A 17,379-nucleotide genomic window follows, 5' to 3' on the forward strand; every position below is an offset into this window, starting at 1 on the left:
CTCCCCGTACATTGGCGTGTCGCTTTAGTGTCGATAATATTATGAGATTTAATTTCAACCGAAAGCGATATTCTTGTGTGTGGGCAAGTCATGCTCATGCTTAACCATATTTGAGTAATGTGTATGAAAACAAAAAGCTGACTGGCGTTCGGCGCATGCACGGGCGAATTTCATTGGTTGCGACAAGCAAAGAGTTGCATGAAAAATACTTCTATCTCCATTTTCAAAACAATATTGAAACTTTAAAATATGCCTAGTTAAATACCGACTGAACATTGTTTATGCAATGGAAGATCGTGTTCGATTTAGACGTTGTCTAAGGCTTAAAATTAGTCATCGTTTCTGCAATTGGCCCAATGACACACACAGGTCAAATGACTTCTGGTTATGTGGAACAGTTTCTGAATTGAAGGATAAACAAAGAATAAAACTAATTGCAGTATAGGCTCCAATGAATTGATTCTGGGAAACAAGAGACAATGTCAATTCAACCTAGGCTCTGACTTATCGAAGAAACCTAGTTTTATATTTTCTCAGACAGAATAGCTGACTTGTGTACTATTCTCCTCGTTACTAGATAATTAGGAAATGTGTAGCCTACATTGGGCCAATTGCAGAAACGATTACGTATAAATTATAAGCATAACAATTTTCCACCTATTCAATACACAGTTTTATTTACACTGTGTGTATTTACATTACATGGGTTGCTTGGGACTAGTTACCTTGGAAAGACTGGTGGATAGACCTATCAGGGAGAAAGTATTAAGGGACTTTCCCCTGAATTCTCATCAACATGCATATCAACCAGGGAAGTTGGTTGAGACAGCACTACACCAGCTAGTTTCTAGGCTGGAGAGTGCCTTGGATCAGCAACAACTTGCTATGGTTGTATTCCTAGATATAGAAGGGGCCTTTAACTATACATCTTTGAGCTCCATAGAACGTAGTCTAGAGAGAAGAGGAGTGAGCAGCATGCTCATAAAATGGATTATGGCCTCACTGCAGGGCTGTCAAGTTCTGTTTACCCTCAACGCTGTAATGTTGAGAGCTAATATAGACAGGGGGTGTCCACAGGGAGGAGTATTATCACCAACATTATGGTGTCTGGTAGTGGATGAACTACTTACCAGGTTAAATGTTGGAGGAATATACGCCCAAGGCTATGCAGATGACATAAGCCTGATGGCGGTAGGAAATTTCCCCAGCACGGTTTCCGAGCTCGTACAGAGCTCTTTACGTAGGGTGGAAAGATGGTGCCACGAGACAGACTTGTTGGTTAATCCCGATAAGACGGAGCTCGTGGTATTTACCAGGAGGAGGAGGCTAGACGGACTGTCAGAGCCTTTCCTATTTGGGAAAAAATTAGTTAAGACAACCTCAGTTAAGTACCTAGGGGTAATCCTTAAGGCAAGACTGAGTTGGAAGAAACATATAGATTATAAGGTGGATAAGGCTCGCAAGATTATGTGGGCCTGTCGCAGGGCCGTCGGGAAGACTTAGGGCCTAAGACCTAAGGTGGTCCGGTGGCTCTATATCTCTATTGTACGGCCCACGATCACCTATGCATCTTTAGTCTGGTGGCCAGGTTCGGAGAGTAAAACTGTGACCACCAAGTTAAACAGTGTCCAAAAACTTGCGTGTCTAGGAATAACAGGGGCACTGGATACTACACCATTATGTGCAATGGAGGCCATCCTAGGTTTTCCCCCCTTACATTTATATGTTAAGGTAATAGCGGGAATGAGTGCCTATCGCCTCTGGTCACTTGGAGGATGGTCCTTCAAAAACCCGAATAGGGGTCATGCCTCTATTCTTACAAGGCTTCACCAGACTTGCCCTATGACAATGATGATCGGGGATCTGATGAAGCCTAGCTTTAATTTGAATTATAAATTTATACAGTGGTGATACCCACAAGGGAGGAGTGGGCCGCGGATGCTGGGGCCCATCTTAAGTCTGGTGGCTGTACAAGGTACACAGATGGCTCACGGACGGAGACGGGCACAGGCGCCGGGGTCTGGGGGCCTAAGACAAGGCTCTCCCTTCCTATGGGTAAATATGCTACTGTTTTCCAGGCCGAAGTATACGCAATACTAGCCTGTGCTGTATATATATGGAATATGCCTGGACATAGAAGACGCATCACTATTTGCAGTGATAGCCAGGCAGCGCTAAAAGCACTATGTGCAGTTAAAACAACATCAAAACTGGTATGGGAATGCCAAAGAATGTTAGATCAGCTGTGTGAATTTAGCTCAGTCACCCTATTATGGGTCCCTGGGCACACAGGTATCAGTGGAAATGAAGAAGCTGACAAACTAGCGAAACAAGGCTCAAAAGGGTTTTTCACAGGACCAGAGCCCTTCCTGGGAGTGTCACTCCGAAGCGTGAGACTGGTAATATCCCAGAGGACAAACCAGTCTCACTTAGATATTTGGAAGAGGTTAACTATAGCAAGGCAGGCACGTGAACTTATCAAAGGGCCTAGCCGAAGTTATAAAAAGGTCCTAATGAATTTGAATAGGACCAGAATGAGAATGGTAGTTGGACTGTTAACAGGCCACAATACCTTACAGAGACACCTACACATCATGAAAATCACTCAGGATCCGATGTGTAGAAGATGCGGTAAGGAGGAGGAGACCTCCGTGCATGTGTTATGTCAGTACGAGGCTCTTGCAAGCACTAGACATCGATACCTTGGCTCACATTTTGTGAGCCTGGAAGACATCAGGAATGCCAATATCCAGACACTGGGATCCTTTATAGGAGCACTAGGGCTGGACTAGGCAAACCTGTTTAAGGGGCATAAAGGGTCTTCATAGACCTACGTGTGGAGCTCTGCGAAGACAGGGCTCGCCCATTTCTTATCTATCTATCTATCTTGGGACTAGTTTCAACCCTACTTGGGGTCATCATCAGCTATATTAAAACAATACACAAATATTTGACGAAATCCTAAAACATGTTTCTAATGAGCAGTAAAAACACTATGAAACAAATATACAATTAACACTATGATGTGTGACTGAATTCTATGGTGCTAAAAATGAAGTTTATAAGCCTTGATGCAGAAATGATGACTAGTTTTAAGCCTTAGACATCGTCTACCTAAACATCTAAATCGAGCACGATCTTCCATTGCATAAACAATGTTCAGCCAATGTTTAACTAGACATTGTTTAAAGTTTCAATATTGGTTTGAAAATGGAGATAGAAGTATCTTTCATGCAACTCTTTGTTTGTTGCAACCAATGAAATTCGTTGCCAGTCAGCTGTTTGTCTTCCTACACATTACTCAAATATGGCTAAGCATGTGCATTACTTGCCCACAGATAAGAATATCGTTTTCGGTGGAAATTAAATCGCATAATATTATCGACACTAAAGCGACATGCCACCGTACGGGGAAGTGTACCTTTGATTATAGCGTTGCTACGGTAAGTGTAATCTACTCGTAAATAGCTTCAACAAAGGGAAGATGAAACAATAGTAATGTGTAACCAAATGTGTTGTACGAGCCACATAGATGTAGCTTGCATTCTGGAGATCGTAGTTTCCGTATCTTTACACCAGGCAAATACTAAGAGCTGTTATTATGGCCACGGCTCTTCTTCCCCTGTCCACCTCTTTAAACAATAAACACCACCACTTGCCTTTTCCTATCTGATAGTTGCCGAAAACTTACACGATTATATATATAAAAACTGCATACAACCTACCTTTTTAGTTTTCACTATTATGTGCGTTTACTTGGCAGAAAATATAAGTGAATCCCTGCCAGTTGATGTATGTGACAGCCCTCTGACGATCAGGACACGTAATTCTGATATGTATGTAGTCGAAGTGACCTATAATTCCATGGAAATCACCCCATGTATATAATAAAATATAACGGTTGCCAAGAATTGTATTCAAGTTGACAGTTACCGGACTGTGCCTTTGTCAGTCTCAAGAAACAACTCTCTCAAAAAGCGAAACCTTATTTTAAGCTCTATCTCCCTGTACATATCAAATGAATTGCTGCGATTTAGCAGCGGGTGACCCTCTAACCTTTCTTCCCGGAATTGTCTCAACACCATAATACAAATTACATAATTCAAGGTACATAACCTCTGATAGTGATTCACTCCTCTCATTTGTGGTTAAACAGTGCTCTTGGCAGTGTTTAAACATGACCAGTTGAACATTGGTTTTAGACAGCGTCTAAGTGATAAATAACATCTCTGCAATGTGACAGCCATACTTAGGCACTGTATAACCGTAGACATTGTCTAAACACAGTTTCTGCAATCGGCCTAGTATGTTTAAATTTACTTGTGTATAACATTCAAACGCCAGGCATGAAAACTTGATAGAACGTTAGTAGAAAGATGTATAACCATTAAGCATTTGTTCTGACACTTATTCCTAGGTGTTTGTACACTCCATCGTCGTCTCAAACCATTCGAGGGGCTACCCCTCCACAGCCACATTTTGAAGAGTGTCAGTATTTTACTTAGGTCTATTGTATAGAAGGCCTCAACAAGATAGACAAGCAGTCAAATAGAACTGTACTCTTCTTGCACAGTTGAAGAAGTTAGAATTTGGAATTTTGGAGGAAAAGTACCAAGGCTGAGCTGCAGCCTACTTCTACATAACTGGGAACTCAACTCTCTTAAGTTCAGACCTTCTACCATGCAACTGGAGTTGTTGGAATGTTTTCCATGAGCATGAACTAGCAGGTGGTAGCAAGCACATCAGTTTCCTTGGATTTTATAGCATGATCAAGATGGTGAATTTTCAGCTAAAATGTATTTCCCCAGGTGGATTCAGACGACAATGATGTTTTCGAGTTACTCTAAGTTGTTCTGCTGTAAAATATAATTGTGGGCTATTTTTGTAGAGTTGGTTATAAATCGACAGTCTGTACTGGTACCAAGGTTTATGGCATTATTTTAAAATTTACTTTTAAGACGTTTAAAGCAATTACCAAGCACATTACTAACATAAAAATAAAAGAACAAAAATGTTACTCCCTTTTGTAACACTAAGAGATATCTGAGCATGCACTCACTTGTCTGGACCACAACATTCAATCTAAAGGAACTGATATGCTGGCTACACTAGCAGTTCGATGAGAGGCAACTAGATAAGAAGTATTTCAGCAACTTAAATCCTAAGGTGGAATTTGACTATGTTGACCTACTACGCAAGCTTTACAATAAGGCAGTAGAAATGATGGAACGTGAAACACCCGGTAGAGAGATGTGTTCACTATGACAATCCCACCTTGTGTTAAATTAAGTTGGTTCCCAGTATTCAGAAACACGCAGCACCTTGGTTTTGGTATCAATAGTCCCTCATTCTGCATCGTGCAGTAAATGCTTGTGCCTCATAAAATAAAAAAAGAGGTCAACTTTATTTGACTACCATGAATGTCTTGACAATGTCCGATGTAAAGTAGATGAAGTGTTGACACTCATCTAAATGTAACTGCAGACTAATAAAACAGAATATACTGTAACACTTATCTTATAGTATAAGATGACAGCCATGAAAGCCTACATCATGCCATAGGTTTGTTTACAAGAATATGGTTGAAGAATTGACAAACCTTCACCAATTAAATTCTTCTCGAACACACGCCTCTTTTCAACTGATTCGTCAGAAACAGAGCGAAAATTGTGCTCATCCCATACCAGAACAAAGTCAACAGTGCGCTGGTCATCATTAAACGTAGGTTGAGCCTAAAAGACAAATAGTATTGTTAGCACTTTTTTACATTTCATATTACATCACCCTCATTACTCAGAAACAAACTAGTGCCAGTAGTCTACCTGTTTTGGAGGAGGTAAGACTTCACTGACATCACAGTTTTGGTCATGCTCTTCTGCCACATGATCTTCACAATTCATACTGACGGATTCAATATTAGCACGAATACCCGTTCTAAATGTATTCCCATTTATTTCCTGAGCTTTACCAGGGGAGTTAATACCTGACATCCTAATGAATTCTCCTTTGTTGACATCACCATGTACAGGTGTCAAAGGGTTTGATTCCTCGAATACAGAATCTTCGTCTTCCATTCTGATCGTCTTCTGGAGGAAATATGTTTATTTATCCGAAACCATTCATAACCTTCCAAATTTCAGCCAACTTCAGGATACATCTTCACTGAATGAGTCATTGTTCAAATGCCCGATACATATATCTGGCAAAAACATTAATTCCGTCAAAAGTACAAGTATTCATCCTAAATCTCCCACCGCATCTTATTTTGAACTAAGATATCATACAGGTCACACCAGATCACACTAGGTACCTAAAAGTTCACTCAATTCTATAACCCCTACTCCCGGATGCGTGTACGATTCCAGCAGCAGCCGGCTGCAACAGCTGCCATCAACAGTTGCCATTACTGTCATTTGTTGCCATAGACGAATTAATAACCAACTCAGTCAAACGGCTACCCATGACAGCATATCATATCCAAAGGAATCCAAAAAAAAGAGGATTATGAGATGTAACACAAAGATGAACGAATGAAAACGCAAGAAGAACTACATTACGTGGCATAAGTTATTTTTAAGAAATCGCTGAGATAAATAATAAAAATACGAGAAAAACTCTCGATCTCTCGAACGGACTTGGACGGACTTCATTGTGATCGATAGTGATGTGTCTCCCAATTTTGCGATAGATAATGTACTCGACAAGAAACAAGATGGGCGAAGTTGTTCTTTCTCCGGAACAGTTCCGGAAAAATACTATGCTCCGAATAACAGTTTCAAAATAACAGTAAAAGGTTTAGGCAGTGGTACCAAATACAGTAGAGACAATACGCGATACTGAGCGAGATATCGAGGGACAGCTATTGGCGTTCTATATAGCGAGTAGATCTGAAAACTACTGATTCTGTCATAAGAGCACATGTATTTTTTGCAGGCGATACGGAACACTGTTCTTTCGGAACAGGGTATTTCTAGACCAATCCCACCGAGTGCAGAGCCCCCTTTCATAAAACCTTGTTCACTAATATTATTAGTAAGAAATCAATAATATATACCATTTTTGCTAGTGGCTTTACGTCGCACCGATACAAATAGATTTTATGGCGACAATGGGATAGGAAAGGCCTAGAAGTTGGAAAGAAGCGACTGTGCCTTAATTAAGGTACAGCACCAGCATTTCCCTGGTGTGAAAATGGGAAACCACGGAAAACCATTTTCAGTGCTGTCGACAGTGGGATTCGAACCCCCTATCTCCCGGATGCAAGTTCACAGCCGCGTGCCCCTAACCGCACGGCAAACTCGTTTCGTACCAATAATATTAACTAATAGTATGAGTATTACGTTTCATAGAGTTATTAGGTAATAATATTAGTTAGGCCTATTAGTTTATGAGGAAAAATTATTAGCAGATGTTCCTAATAATATTCGTAAATAGTTTCATAGACAATATGACTAATAACAGTTACTCATGTTTTAGGGATTATTTCCATGAGTGTATTTCGACTCATAATCTATATCATTAGTGAAACCAAAGTGAGTGGTATTTTAATATTATTTTGGCATAAAATTGTGAAGATCAGTGAAATGGTTGACTCTGATTCAAATACCGCAGTGATGAGGAGCGAATGTGTATTCACTGTCCAATAAATTTTAGGCCAAGAACAGCCTGTACTGGTAGGGAAAAACAAATGAATACAACGAGAAATGTACGTTGGAGTAAATACAGTAGATACAATATGTGACATTCAGTGAGATATCGAGGGACAGCTATTAGAGCTCTCTAGCGGATTGACCTGAGAACTACTGCTTCTGTCATAAGAGCACGTGTATTTGTGAATTAAGTTTTCGGTGTTATTTATGCGTTTTCAGTGAGTTGACATAATTAAATAGTAGCGTGTGTCATTCCTTGATATCTCCTCTCAACATGAGGGGAAAGGTATGTGCTGTGCTTGGATGCAACAACTATTAGGTAGAGAAGAATGCGTGGTCTTTCTTCAGTTTCCCTCGTGACAAGAATATGTAAGTAACATATTGTTTGCATATATATTCTTGCACGTTATAAATTGCATATTAGAGTCCGTATTGTCGAAGTATCAACTTGTGAAAAATTTAGATTTTATAATTCCACTTTTACAATACTGTAATTGTCTTTATTACAAAGACTACATTAAATAAAATTTTTAAAAAATTTCACAATGTTTTTGAGGCTAAATGTATTGATTTTTCTTTCTGTTAGTAGGCTTCAAGTTGAAAGGAAAATTGTCCAGCTCTTAAATGAAAATTCATTGAGTCATGTGTCTAAAGGCAGGTCTCCACTGATTAACATTTAACAACAACATGTTAAATGCTAAAAGTGTAAATCTTAACTGGTGACACCATCAACATGTTAAATGTTGAATACTGTTTCATTTAACATTGTGTCCATACTTAATAAAGATGTTAAACTTGACTTACTTTGTTTATATACAGGTAGTTCATCATATCAATTTGTAATACATTTAGGTGGTGTCTGGTATTTTCAGACAAGGACAATGGACTCAGATGAAGAGGATTTGGCCTTTGTTATTGCCATTGTTGCTTCTTGTTATGATTTAGAAATGCAGTTCTATTAGACACATTTTCTCCCGTCATCCTGCTCACTGCTTCACAAGCAAACCAGTTTGAAGTGTAAATTTTGTCCGCTCCCACCCCGACTTTTATGATATTTTTGCAATACTCGACTGTACTGGGAGCGGAAGGACGCTAGGTTTTTTTTATGCACTCACGTGAACAATTATAGATAACTAGCTGTACGACCCGGCCCAGCCCGTTTGGTTTAGGATGTTTACTTTTAAGATTAGTATCACCAGTTAGTTATGTTAAAGTGAATTTTTATAGAATTCCTTTCTGGGATAAGGATTTTTACCATCTATTATAAGGTTTTAGAGTTATTTAGATGTGTTTGATTTCAATTTTTTTCTTAAATGATTTCATGTTTGAGTAAAATGTTATCCTTGGGGAAGCTCGAATTGATTGGCAAGTATTAGATCCTTTCAAAATGATAATAAGTGATAACTTCATGCATTTATCAGTCACGGTATAGATATGATCTACACGATTTCAACTGTCATTGAGAGTCACACCAATCAGCCTTGAGACCACAAACGCAGTGGATTCAACACTAATCTCGGTCATTTTATACTATTCTCTACAAAACCCCTTTCAGAGTACCGTCCCAATGGAGGCTGAACGTCGATTTAAACGATATTCAGGGAGTCACAACAATGAATTCGACATTAATATCGGTTATTTTCTATTATTTTTAAATTTTTGACGGTTATTTTTACAATCATTTTCACCCCTTCTCAACCTCCATACCAATTCCGATGAAGTATGACTTATCCATCCAGAGTGTCACAGTTCAACTCAGTGAACTCGTAAACATTAATATCAGTCATTTTCGTTTATTTTTTTATTACGCCATCTCCACGAGGAGTGCTTACTGGTGTTTTACCCAATAGTATTTTTTTCAGATAGAAAGTCATATGTGTACCAATTTTGTATGAGGGCTATGCTGGAAGAAACATACACAGAGCGACGCCCGGAGTATCAATATTCGTCTTACTACTCCACACTATTTTCGATTATTTTTACATCTCAGCCCTTCCCACCCCACCCCTAGCGTGCTCGGTCTACCGTACCTCCTCGCAGTTTGTCTCACGATAGTAAGTCATAAATGTACCAAGTTTGGCTCAAATCTCTCCCGTAGTACAGAAAACGATGGATTCAAATTAAATCAAATCAAATCAAAATCTCTTTATTTGCAAATGAGGTGTCTACCTCGGTGGCAAATGGTACACTAAAATACATTATTGTCAAGCACTCGATATTAAATTAACAAGAGAAGAATATTTTCCCAAAATACAATATTATACAATTTATACTAACAATAAATTTATATTGTTTACAAAATTCTACTTATAATATCTCCTGTACTGCTTACAAATATAGTCAACTGATTTACGGTATATGGAATTACTTCAAATGATACTATACAACTGGTATAAGATTAAAATTTACATTGCATTTGTTTACTTATTTATTTTTTACCCATTCTGGAACCTAAGTAGCATAACGACCTGCTCCGTCTTAACCAGAGCCCCTTTTTCCACCACTTTTCAGAGTTCCTGAAGGGCCTTCACAGCTACCCTAGCGGTCCCAGGGCCCTCGAAGTCCCCACTGTACTTCAACCCTACAGGCAGTCCCCTACTTTGGCTGTCCAAACTCCTTAGACCAGGGAATGGAATTAATTTATTCACACACATTTTTTATTTACATTAACCTGCACTGGTCGAATGCCCTCTAACATTTCATTTATTATCTCTGTTGCTGTGTATTCTCTTCTTGAATATCTGTACAGATTTTGAAAAAGGATCAAACACTACCCCTGGTAAACTGTTCCACTCCTTCACACCCTTCCCAATGAATGAAAATTTACCCCGATCGCTTCTGCTAAAATTCCTTCTAATTTTATATTTGTGGTCAGTCCTGCCGATATAATTATTTTCCAACTGCAGCTTCTCACGGTATCTCCCTATGCTTCTTCTCCTGTATAGGCTCTATATAATCCTATAAGTCTAGTTTTCTCCCTTCTCTTACTTAAAGTTTCCCACCCAAGTTCCTTTAACATTTCTGATACACTACTCTTTCTCCTGAAATCCCCTGTTACAAATCTTGCTGCTTTCCTCTGCACACTATCTATTTCTTTTATTATGTATTCTTCGTGAGGATCCCAAACACTGTTTGCATATTCCAATAATGGAAGAACCATACTTAAGCGAACTGATTTCTTTAAATTCTTTATTGCATCATTTAAGTAGCCTCATTATGACATGTAACGATCTGTATGCTTTCCCAACAATGTCATCAATATGACCCTTCCAGTGCAAATTACTTTCAAATCTCACACCTAAGTATTTGCACTTGTCACCTTTTGGGATAACTACCTCATCCAAAGTATACTCAAATTCAGTTTTAAAACTCCTGTTTGTAAATGTTGTAACAGTTGATTTGCCTCCATTAACCTTCATATTATTTTCTTCAACCCATTGCTGGATACTCTCAAGGCCCCTTTGTAATTCTGAACAATCCTCAATATTATTTATTGCCCTATAAACAATTATGTCATCTGCGTACAATCTTATTTTTGATGTTATATTGTTCCCTATATCATTTACGTATATTAAGAAAAGTAACGGACCGATTATACTACCCTGTGCAATTCCCTTCCAAACTTTCTCTTCCTGCGATACATCATTTCCTACTTTGACTTTCTGAACCCTTGAATTTAGAAATGTTTTTATCCAACATGTGACCCTTACATCCAATCCTATTTCCTCCAATTTCTTTAATAATATTCCATGTTCCACTCTATCAAAGGCTTTGGAAAGATCTATGGCTATGCAATCTAACTGGCCTCCTAAATCCAATTGATCTGATATGTCCTGCTGAAATCCCACCAGTTGTGCCTCACAAGAAAATTTCGTTCTGAATCCATACTGGCTCCTCATGAACCAATTTTTATCATCACATATCCCTCTGATGTACTTTGCTATTCAACTCTCCAGTATTTTACAAACTGTACTGGTCTGTAGTTCTCTGGTTTCCTTTTATCACCCTTTCCTTTATAAATTGGTATTATTATAGATATCTTCCATTCCTTTGGTATTACACTATTATTTACGACATAGTCAAAGAGAAATTTTAAATAAGACACTATGTACCACCCCATTGTCTTTAACACCTCCCCAGTTCTTTAATCATTTCCTGCTGCTTTTGCTTGCTGAAGCAGTTGGATTTCTCTGAAAATACCTTCATTTGTGAATGAGAAGCTTCTTGTTTCCCTCTGTGTCTCTCCCTTTCTCCTGTTTCGGTTTCCAACTCCTGACAATCATCTACTGAATCTCTGAATTCCCTACTAAATAGGTTTGCTTTCTCAGTATCTGTTAACTAGTGTTCACCCCCTTCTCCCACCATTGTAGGAATTTGGTTTCCTTTTCCTTTTTGATTCATGATATATGAATACAGTTTTTTCCATTTCCCTTTGTGGTCATTACCCTCTTGAAGTATGCCATTCATGTAATTCTCTTTTGCTTCCTTTTTCATTCTATTCAGTTCCCTCATTAGCTGTTTCCTAGTTTCTGTACTCCCCCTACCCTCTTTGATTTTCCTGTTTACTATTCAACATTTTCTTTTTAATTTTCTTATTTCCCTTGTATAATAAACAGGGTCTGAGGTCATTTTACCCTTCTTAACAGGTACAAATCTCCTCTCTCCTTCAACATTAATATCGGTCTTTTTTAGTTATAATTATATTTCGCCCCCTTCCCTAGGGCTTCAAGAGGTGTCTTGCCCCTGCAGTATTTTTTACAGATAGTGTGATTTTATTAAATAAATTTAGTATTGTACCAAGTTTAGTTGACACCTGTGCTGGAACATGCACACAAACACCCAAAATCTCGGTCATTTGCTCAATGTATTTTTTCACCCCTTCTCACAACCCTGCCTACAGGGGCCCAACTTGGACTTAAACGACATCCGGAATGTCACTATTCATTTCAGCCATCCCGAAAAGTATGGATTCGACACTTTCTATTAATTTTATGTCTCACTCAACTCCCCCCCCCCCCAGGTCGCTGAACTCACTTCAATAGAGAACAACGAAATTCTTCTCTCTTAATGATGAACATGGACTTTTAAAAATCCGTAGTGTCACTATACATCTCAGCGACGCCGAAAACTATAGATTCGTCACTATTTCCGATTAATTGTATATCTTATTACCCCTCGCCCCCACCCCAAAGGGTGATGAACTTTGAATTTAAAAAATTCCGGAGTGCCACTATTCATCTCAGCGACCCCGAAAACTATGGATTCGACTTATATTTTCTATTAGTATAATTATTATATCTCACTCACGCCTCGTCCCCCCCCCTCCACTAAGGGTGCTGAATATGAACTTTAAAAAATCCGGAGTGTCACTATTCATCTCAGCGACTCCTTAAACTATGGATTCGATACTATTTCCGATTATTTTTTTATATCATTCCCCCCTCGTCCCTACCAACCCAAAGGGTGATGAACTTGGACTTCAACAAATTCCGGAGTATCACTATTTATCTCAGCCACCCTGAAAATGATGAATTCGGCTCTGTTATCTATTCTTCTTCTTCTTCTTATTATTATTATTATTATTATTATTATTTTTATTATTTCTCACTCCTCCTCGCTCCCGCCGCGAAGGGGACTGAAATTGGACTTTAAAATCCGGAGTGTTACTATTTATCTCAGCGACCCCGAAAACTATGAATTCAACACTATTTTGGATTTTTTAACTCGTCCCCCAAGGCCCCCTTTAAGGGTGCTTGTGGTGTCCTTCCACCACGAAGTTTTTTCCTGATACTAAGTCTTAAATAAGTGTACCAAGTTTGGTTGAAATCGCTCGAGTGGTATAGGAGATGCAATACATACATACCTACATACCAACCTATAGACCTATGGATTACATAGACTCGTCTTTGCTCGTTGGGAACCTCCAGTTGCTCTTCGTTAGGAGGGGGGTGATAACTCTTATCATTCCATTGTTGATATTCTATATTTTTAAAAGTTTCTTAAATATTTTACACGTCTAATACACAGCCACATTCTTCAAAATGGGCAGACCTTTCAAAGTTGGTACTATGACATGAAAGTACATCTCGATCACGGCATGTTGGATTGCTATTTCAAAATAATAGGCATAAGAATGCACCTCCTATCAAGAAAGGTACTTTGTAAGTCAATGCGGCGTGTTTTCATCCTCCTATATACAGCAAATATTATCCTCATCATGACGCGCAGGTCGCCTAGCGCAGTCAAATCAAAAGACCTGCATCTGGCGAGCCGGACATGTCCTCGGGCACTCGCGGCACTAAAAACCATATGCCATTTCATTTACCGGACTATCATGATTTAGCGTTAGCTGCTGTCGCCTAGCGACAATCTGTCCATCAAGTCGACACAATCTTGGTGCGGCTTTGCAATTTAATAAAATTGCTCATAATAATAAAACCACCTTACCGATTTCGTTCAAACCACTTCATAATCCCTTTCAGATTTAATAAGAACAAATTGTGAAAATTTCAGCGAAATCGGTCCAGTAGTTTTTGAGTCTATTAACGTCAAATATACCAACATCCAATTTTATATATATTTAGAATTCCTGGAAAATATCGGCTTTCTTCGCTTTATCACTGCATTCCTTTGATGAGACATCCCACAAACAAGGCCTTTCTGTTATATCATTAATTAAGTCCAAAGTAATCTTGCTCCACTCCATTTTTGACTATACATTTTAGTATAGTGCAGAAAGAACGACACACGTACGGTACCAGTACTGTATTTGTAGCTTACAACAAAGGGAATGAGTGATGCGGAGTGTTGTAATTATAATCCTACTTCACGAGAAGCACGTCGTTTGCATATTTGGCTATCTGTTGACATGGAAACGGAAAGGAAGTTGCCGAAGCTGTGCCAACATCTCACGAACAACGAATTGACTTGACATGTTTTCCACTTGGAGCGGAAAACACGCCAACATGTTAAAAGTGTTAACCCCAACATTCTGAGTTAACATGCAAAGTCAATTGGAAGACACAATCACAATATACAAGTCAATTGTAACATGTTAAATTTAACATGTTGGTGTTAAATGTTAATCAGTGGAGACCGGCTTTTAGGAATGTGCCTATATTTTTGTTGGCAAGTGTTTTAATATGATGATACAATGCTTTTAAATGAGAAGAAAGAAAAATCTAGCCGTGAATGTTCAGGCAGGAATTCTAAAGCTAAAAAAGTTATGCATAAATGAAAGATCAAGCACTTTCATGGCAGTCCATTTCACATCTTGATTATATGTCTAATTTCAGTCTATAACTAATAACCTGTTAACTAATTCTTCATACATTTATCCAGAATTGCTTTAGCAACTTTGAAGTTAATATCTTAGTAACACTTTCTTTCTAGACGTAATTTATTTATCCATTTCCGTGTATACATTTCTATTGAAATTTGAATTTAGCTCGAATGTTCAGGTCAAGCCACTAGGAGCGCCACTTGCGAGTTGTCTCCCATTTTAACAAGGCTAAATCCGGAACTGTCGCGTATTGTCTCTACTGTATTTGGTTGGAGTACAGAACATTTGAATATGTGCTTGACAGGACAGGTAGTATCTTATAATGTTCCACTGCAAGGAATGACGCACTAACCTCAAAACAGCAGCTTCAGATTGCACTCAACTGGTTACGTAGTGGTACAGAGTAGCATTCTGTTTTCTGATATACATGGTATTTCAAAAACGACAGTCTACCGAGTTATGTCACAACCAGATGACACCCTTCCTCATCCTCATGATGTCGCATGTTGGTTGGCTGACAATAGTGAAGTACTGCATTTGTCATATTCACTGAACTTGGCGGCATACCTTTAGTTTGTCGAGTAGCCTACTTGGTATAACGCTAAAAATTGATGCGCCAAGTGCGTATGAACCAGCATTTGCTGATCGATATGGGAAACTTTTCTTGAATGTAATGCTCATATGTGGACCAAATTTAGAATTCTACAGTTGAGAGGGTGGTTTAGCGACCACGGGGCTCATAGCTGAGTCCTGGCATTGTTCTCACTTACCTGTGCCAGCCTCTTCACTTTCATCTGTCCTATCCGACCTCTCTTGGTCAACTCTTTTTCTTTTCCGACCCCGATGGTATTAGGTTCCGAGACCTAGGGAGTCTTTCATTTTCACGCCCTTCGTGGCCCTTGTCTTCCGTTGGCCCATACCTTCATTTTTCGAAGTATCGGATCCCTTCCATTTTTATCTATGATTAGTATTATATAGACGGTGGTTGCCTAGTTGTACTTCCTCTTAAAATCATCATCCCCACCACCGCCACTTAATTCTATTATGTTGTGGGAATTGGCGTGGTAATGTCAGCGATGCTAGGGCTCTAAGGCTAAGTGATTTGAACAATAAGTTGATAAATGGTTGGAGACCTTTTCCTGGTGTAGTTCTGTTCGGAGATTCAGTCTATCCTTTTACGCTTCGCTTATAACACCGGTACACCAAGATTTTGCTAGTCCATCTCAACAGAGATTTTCAAGAGCACTTAAAAAAGAAAAAGCAAGGAAGGTTATAGTGTGCAACCCCTTTCCTCAAAGAACATCTCTTCTCTCACATTACTCTTTCTTTTTTACCGGTACCCATTCTCCTATGAAGGCTACCGAAAGTCAGAACAACGAAAATATCAAGTGAGCCTATTGAACATATGGATTGTAGTTGTAGTCAATCAAATAACCTACTGCTGGGAACAAACACAAACCAAAAACATATGAAACAACCCGATTCTAACCTCCAATTGGATCAGCTGACTAATTAACTAATATTATGGGTGAAAACATTTTATTAGTCATGTATACATCTTTATGAAACAGAATTTGGTTAACCAATAAATATTTTTATGAATTCTAATATTATCAGTTAGTTTTATGAAACAGGGCGATACGGAACACTGTTTTTTTTCAACAGGGTGTTGGTAGACCAGTCCCGCCGAGTGCAGGCGATAGGGAATACTATTTTTTCGGAATAGGATGCTATAGACCAGGCCTTTCCAACTCGAGCACTTAGTGCTGGGGCGCACCAGCGCTGCACTCAGCAGCACCGTTCCCCTCCTTTCCCACCTACTCCACTCAGCATATTGCATTTTACATCAAGAAGAATTATGTGCAAAAATCTTTCGCAACTTTAAATCTGTTATGGATACTGTATCAAAATGTGTACATTTCTGCAGAAAGCAGTGTTTGAACCATAGGAATTTCGAATGATTTTTAAAATAGCTCGAGGCAAAATATAGCGACATTCCCTGTTGTTGTATTGTGCGCTGGTTATTTTGCGCGAAAGTGCTAGCAACCTTCTTTGCAATAATTGAAGAAATTTCTCTGTTCATAGAGATGAAATATTCTCCACAACCAACTTTGCAGAATAAACAATGGGTAGCTGACCGCGCTTCCTTGGCGGACATAACGTCTTATTTAAATGATTTAAATATTTCACTGCAAGGGAGAAACACAATGATGAGACTTTCAAAATGCAGAGTTTGTTATGGAAAAGACATCTTGAAGACGAAAATTTTGACAATTTTGCTTCATTGAGACCATTACATTTGTCTACTTACGAAAATCTTGGAGACTATCAGACGTCGTTACAGACTTTGCACGAAGAATTCAATGCCCGATTCAAAGAAATGAATGATATGGCACCTCGTCTTGAAATATTTATGACCCCATTTTCAGCGCGTCCTGAAAAATTACC

At 38.8% G+C, this 17,379-nt stretch overlaps 1 protein-coding gene across 1 annotated transcript in view; it reads right to left on the reverse strand.

Moving 5' to 3' along the window:
- The window catches only part of LOC136856865 (anoctamin-1), a 286,578-nt gene extending 280,032 nt beyond the window's left edge, over positions 1-6,546 (reverse strand). The window contains exons 1-2 of the mRNA XM_067135069.2: positions 5,823-6,546; positions 5,600-5,732 (exon numbers count right to left, since the gene is read on the reverse strand). Of these exons, the coding sequence (XP_066991170.2) occupies positions 5,600-5,732; positions 5,823-6,074 (385 nt within the window). The 5' untranslated portion in view covers positions 6,075-6,546. The remainder of the gene's footprint in view (positions 1-5,599; positions 5,733-5,822) is intronic.
- Between the last annotated feature and the right edge of the window lie 10,833 nt (positions 6,547-17,379).

This window comes from Anabrus simplex, chromosome 1 (genome assembly GCF_040414725.1).
Source record: "Anabrus simplex isolate iqAnaSimp1 chromosome 1, ASM4041472v1, whole genome shotgun sequence".
NCBI lineage: Eukaryota > Metazoa > Arthropoda > Insecta > Orthoptera > Tettigoniidae > Anabrus > Anabrus simplex.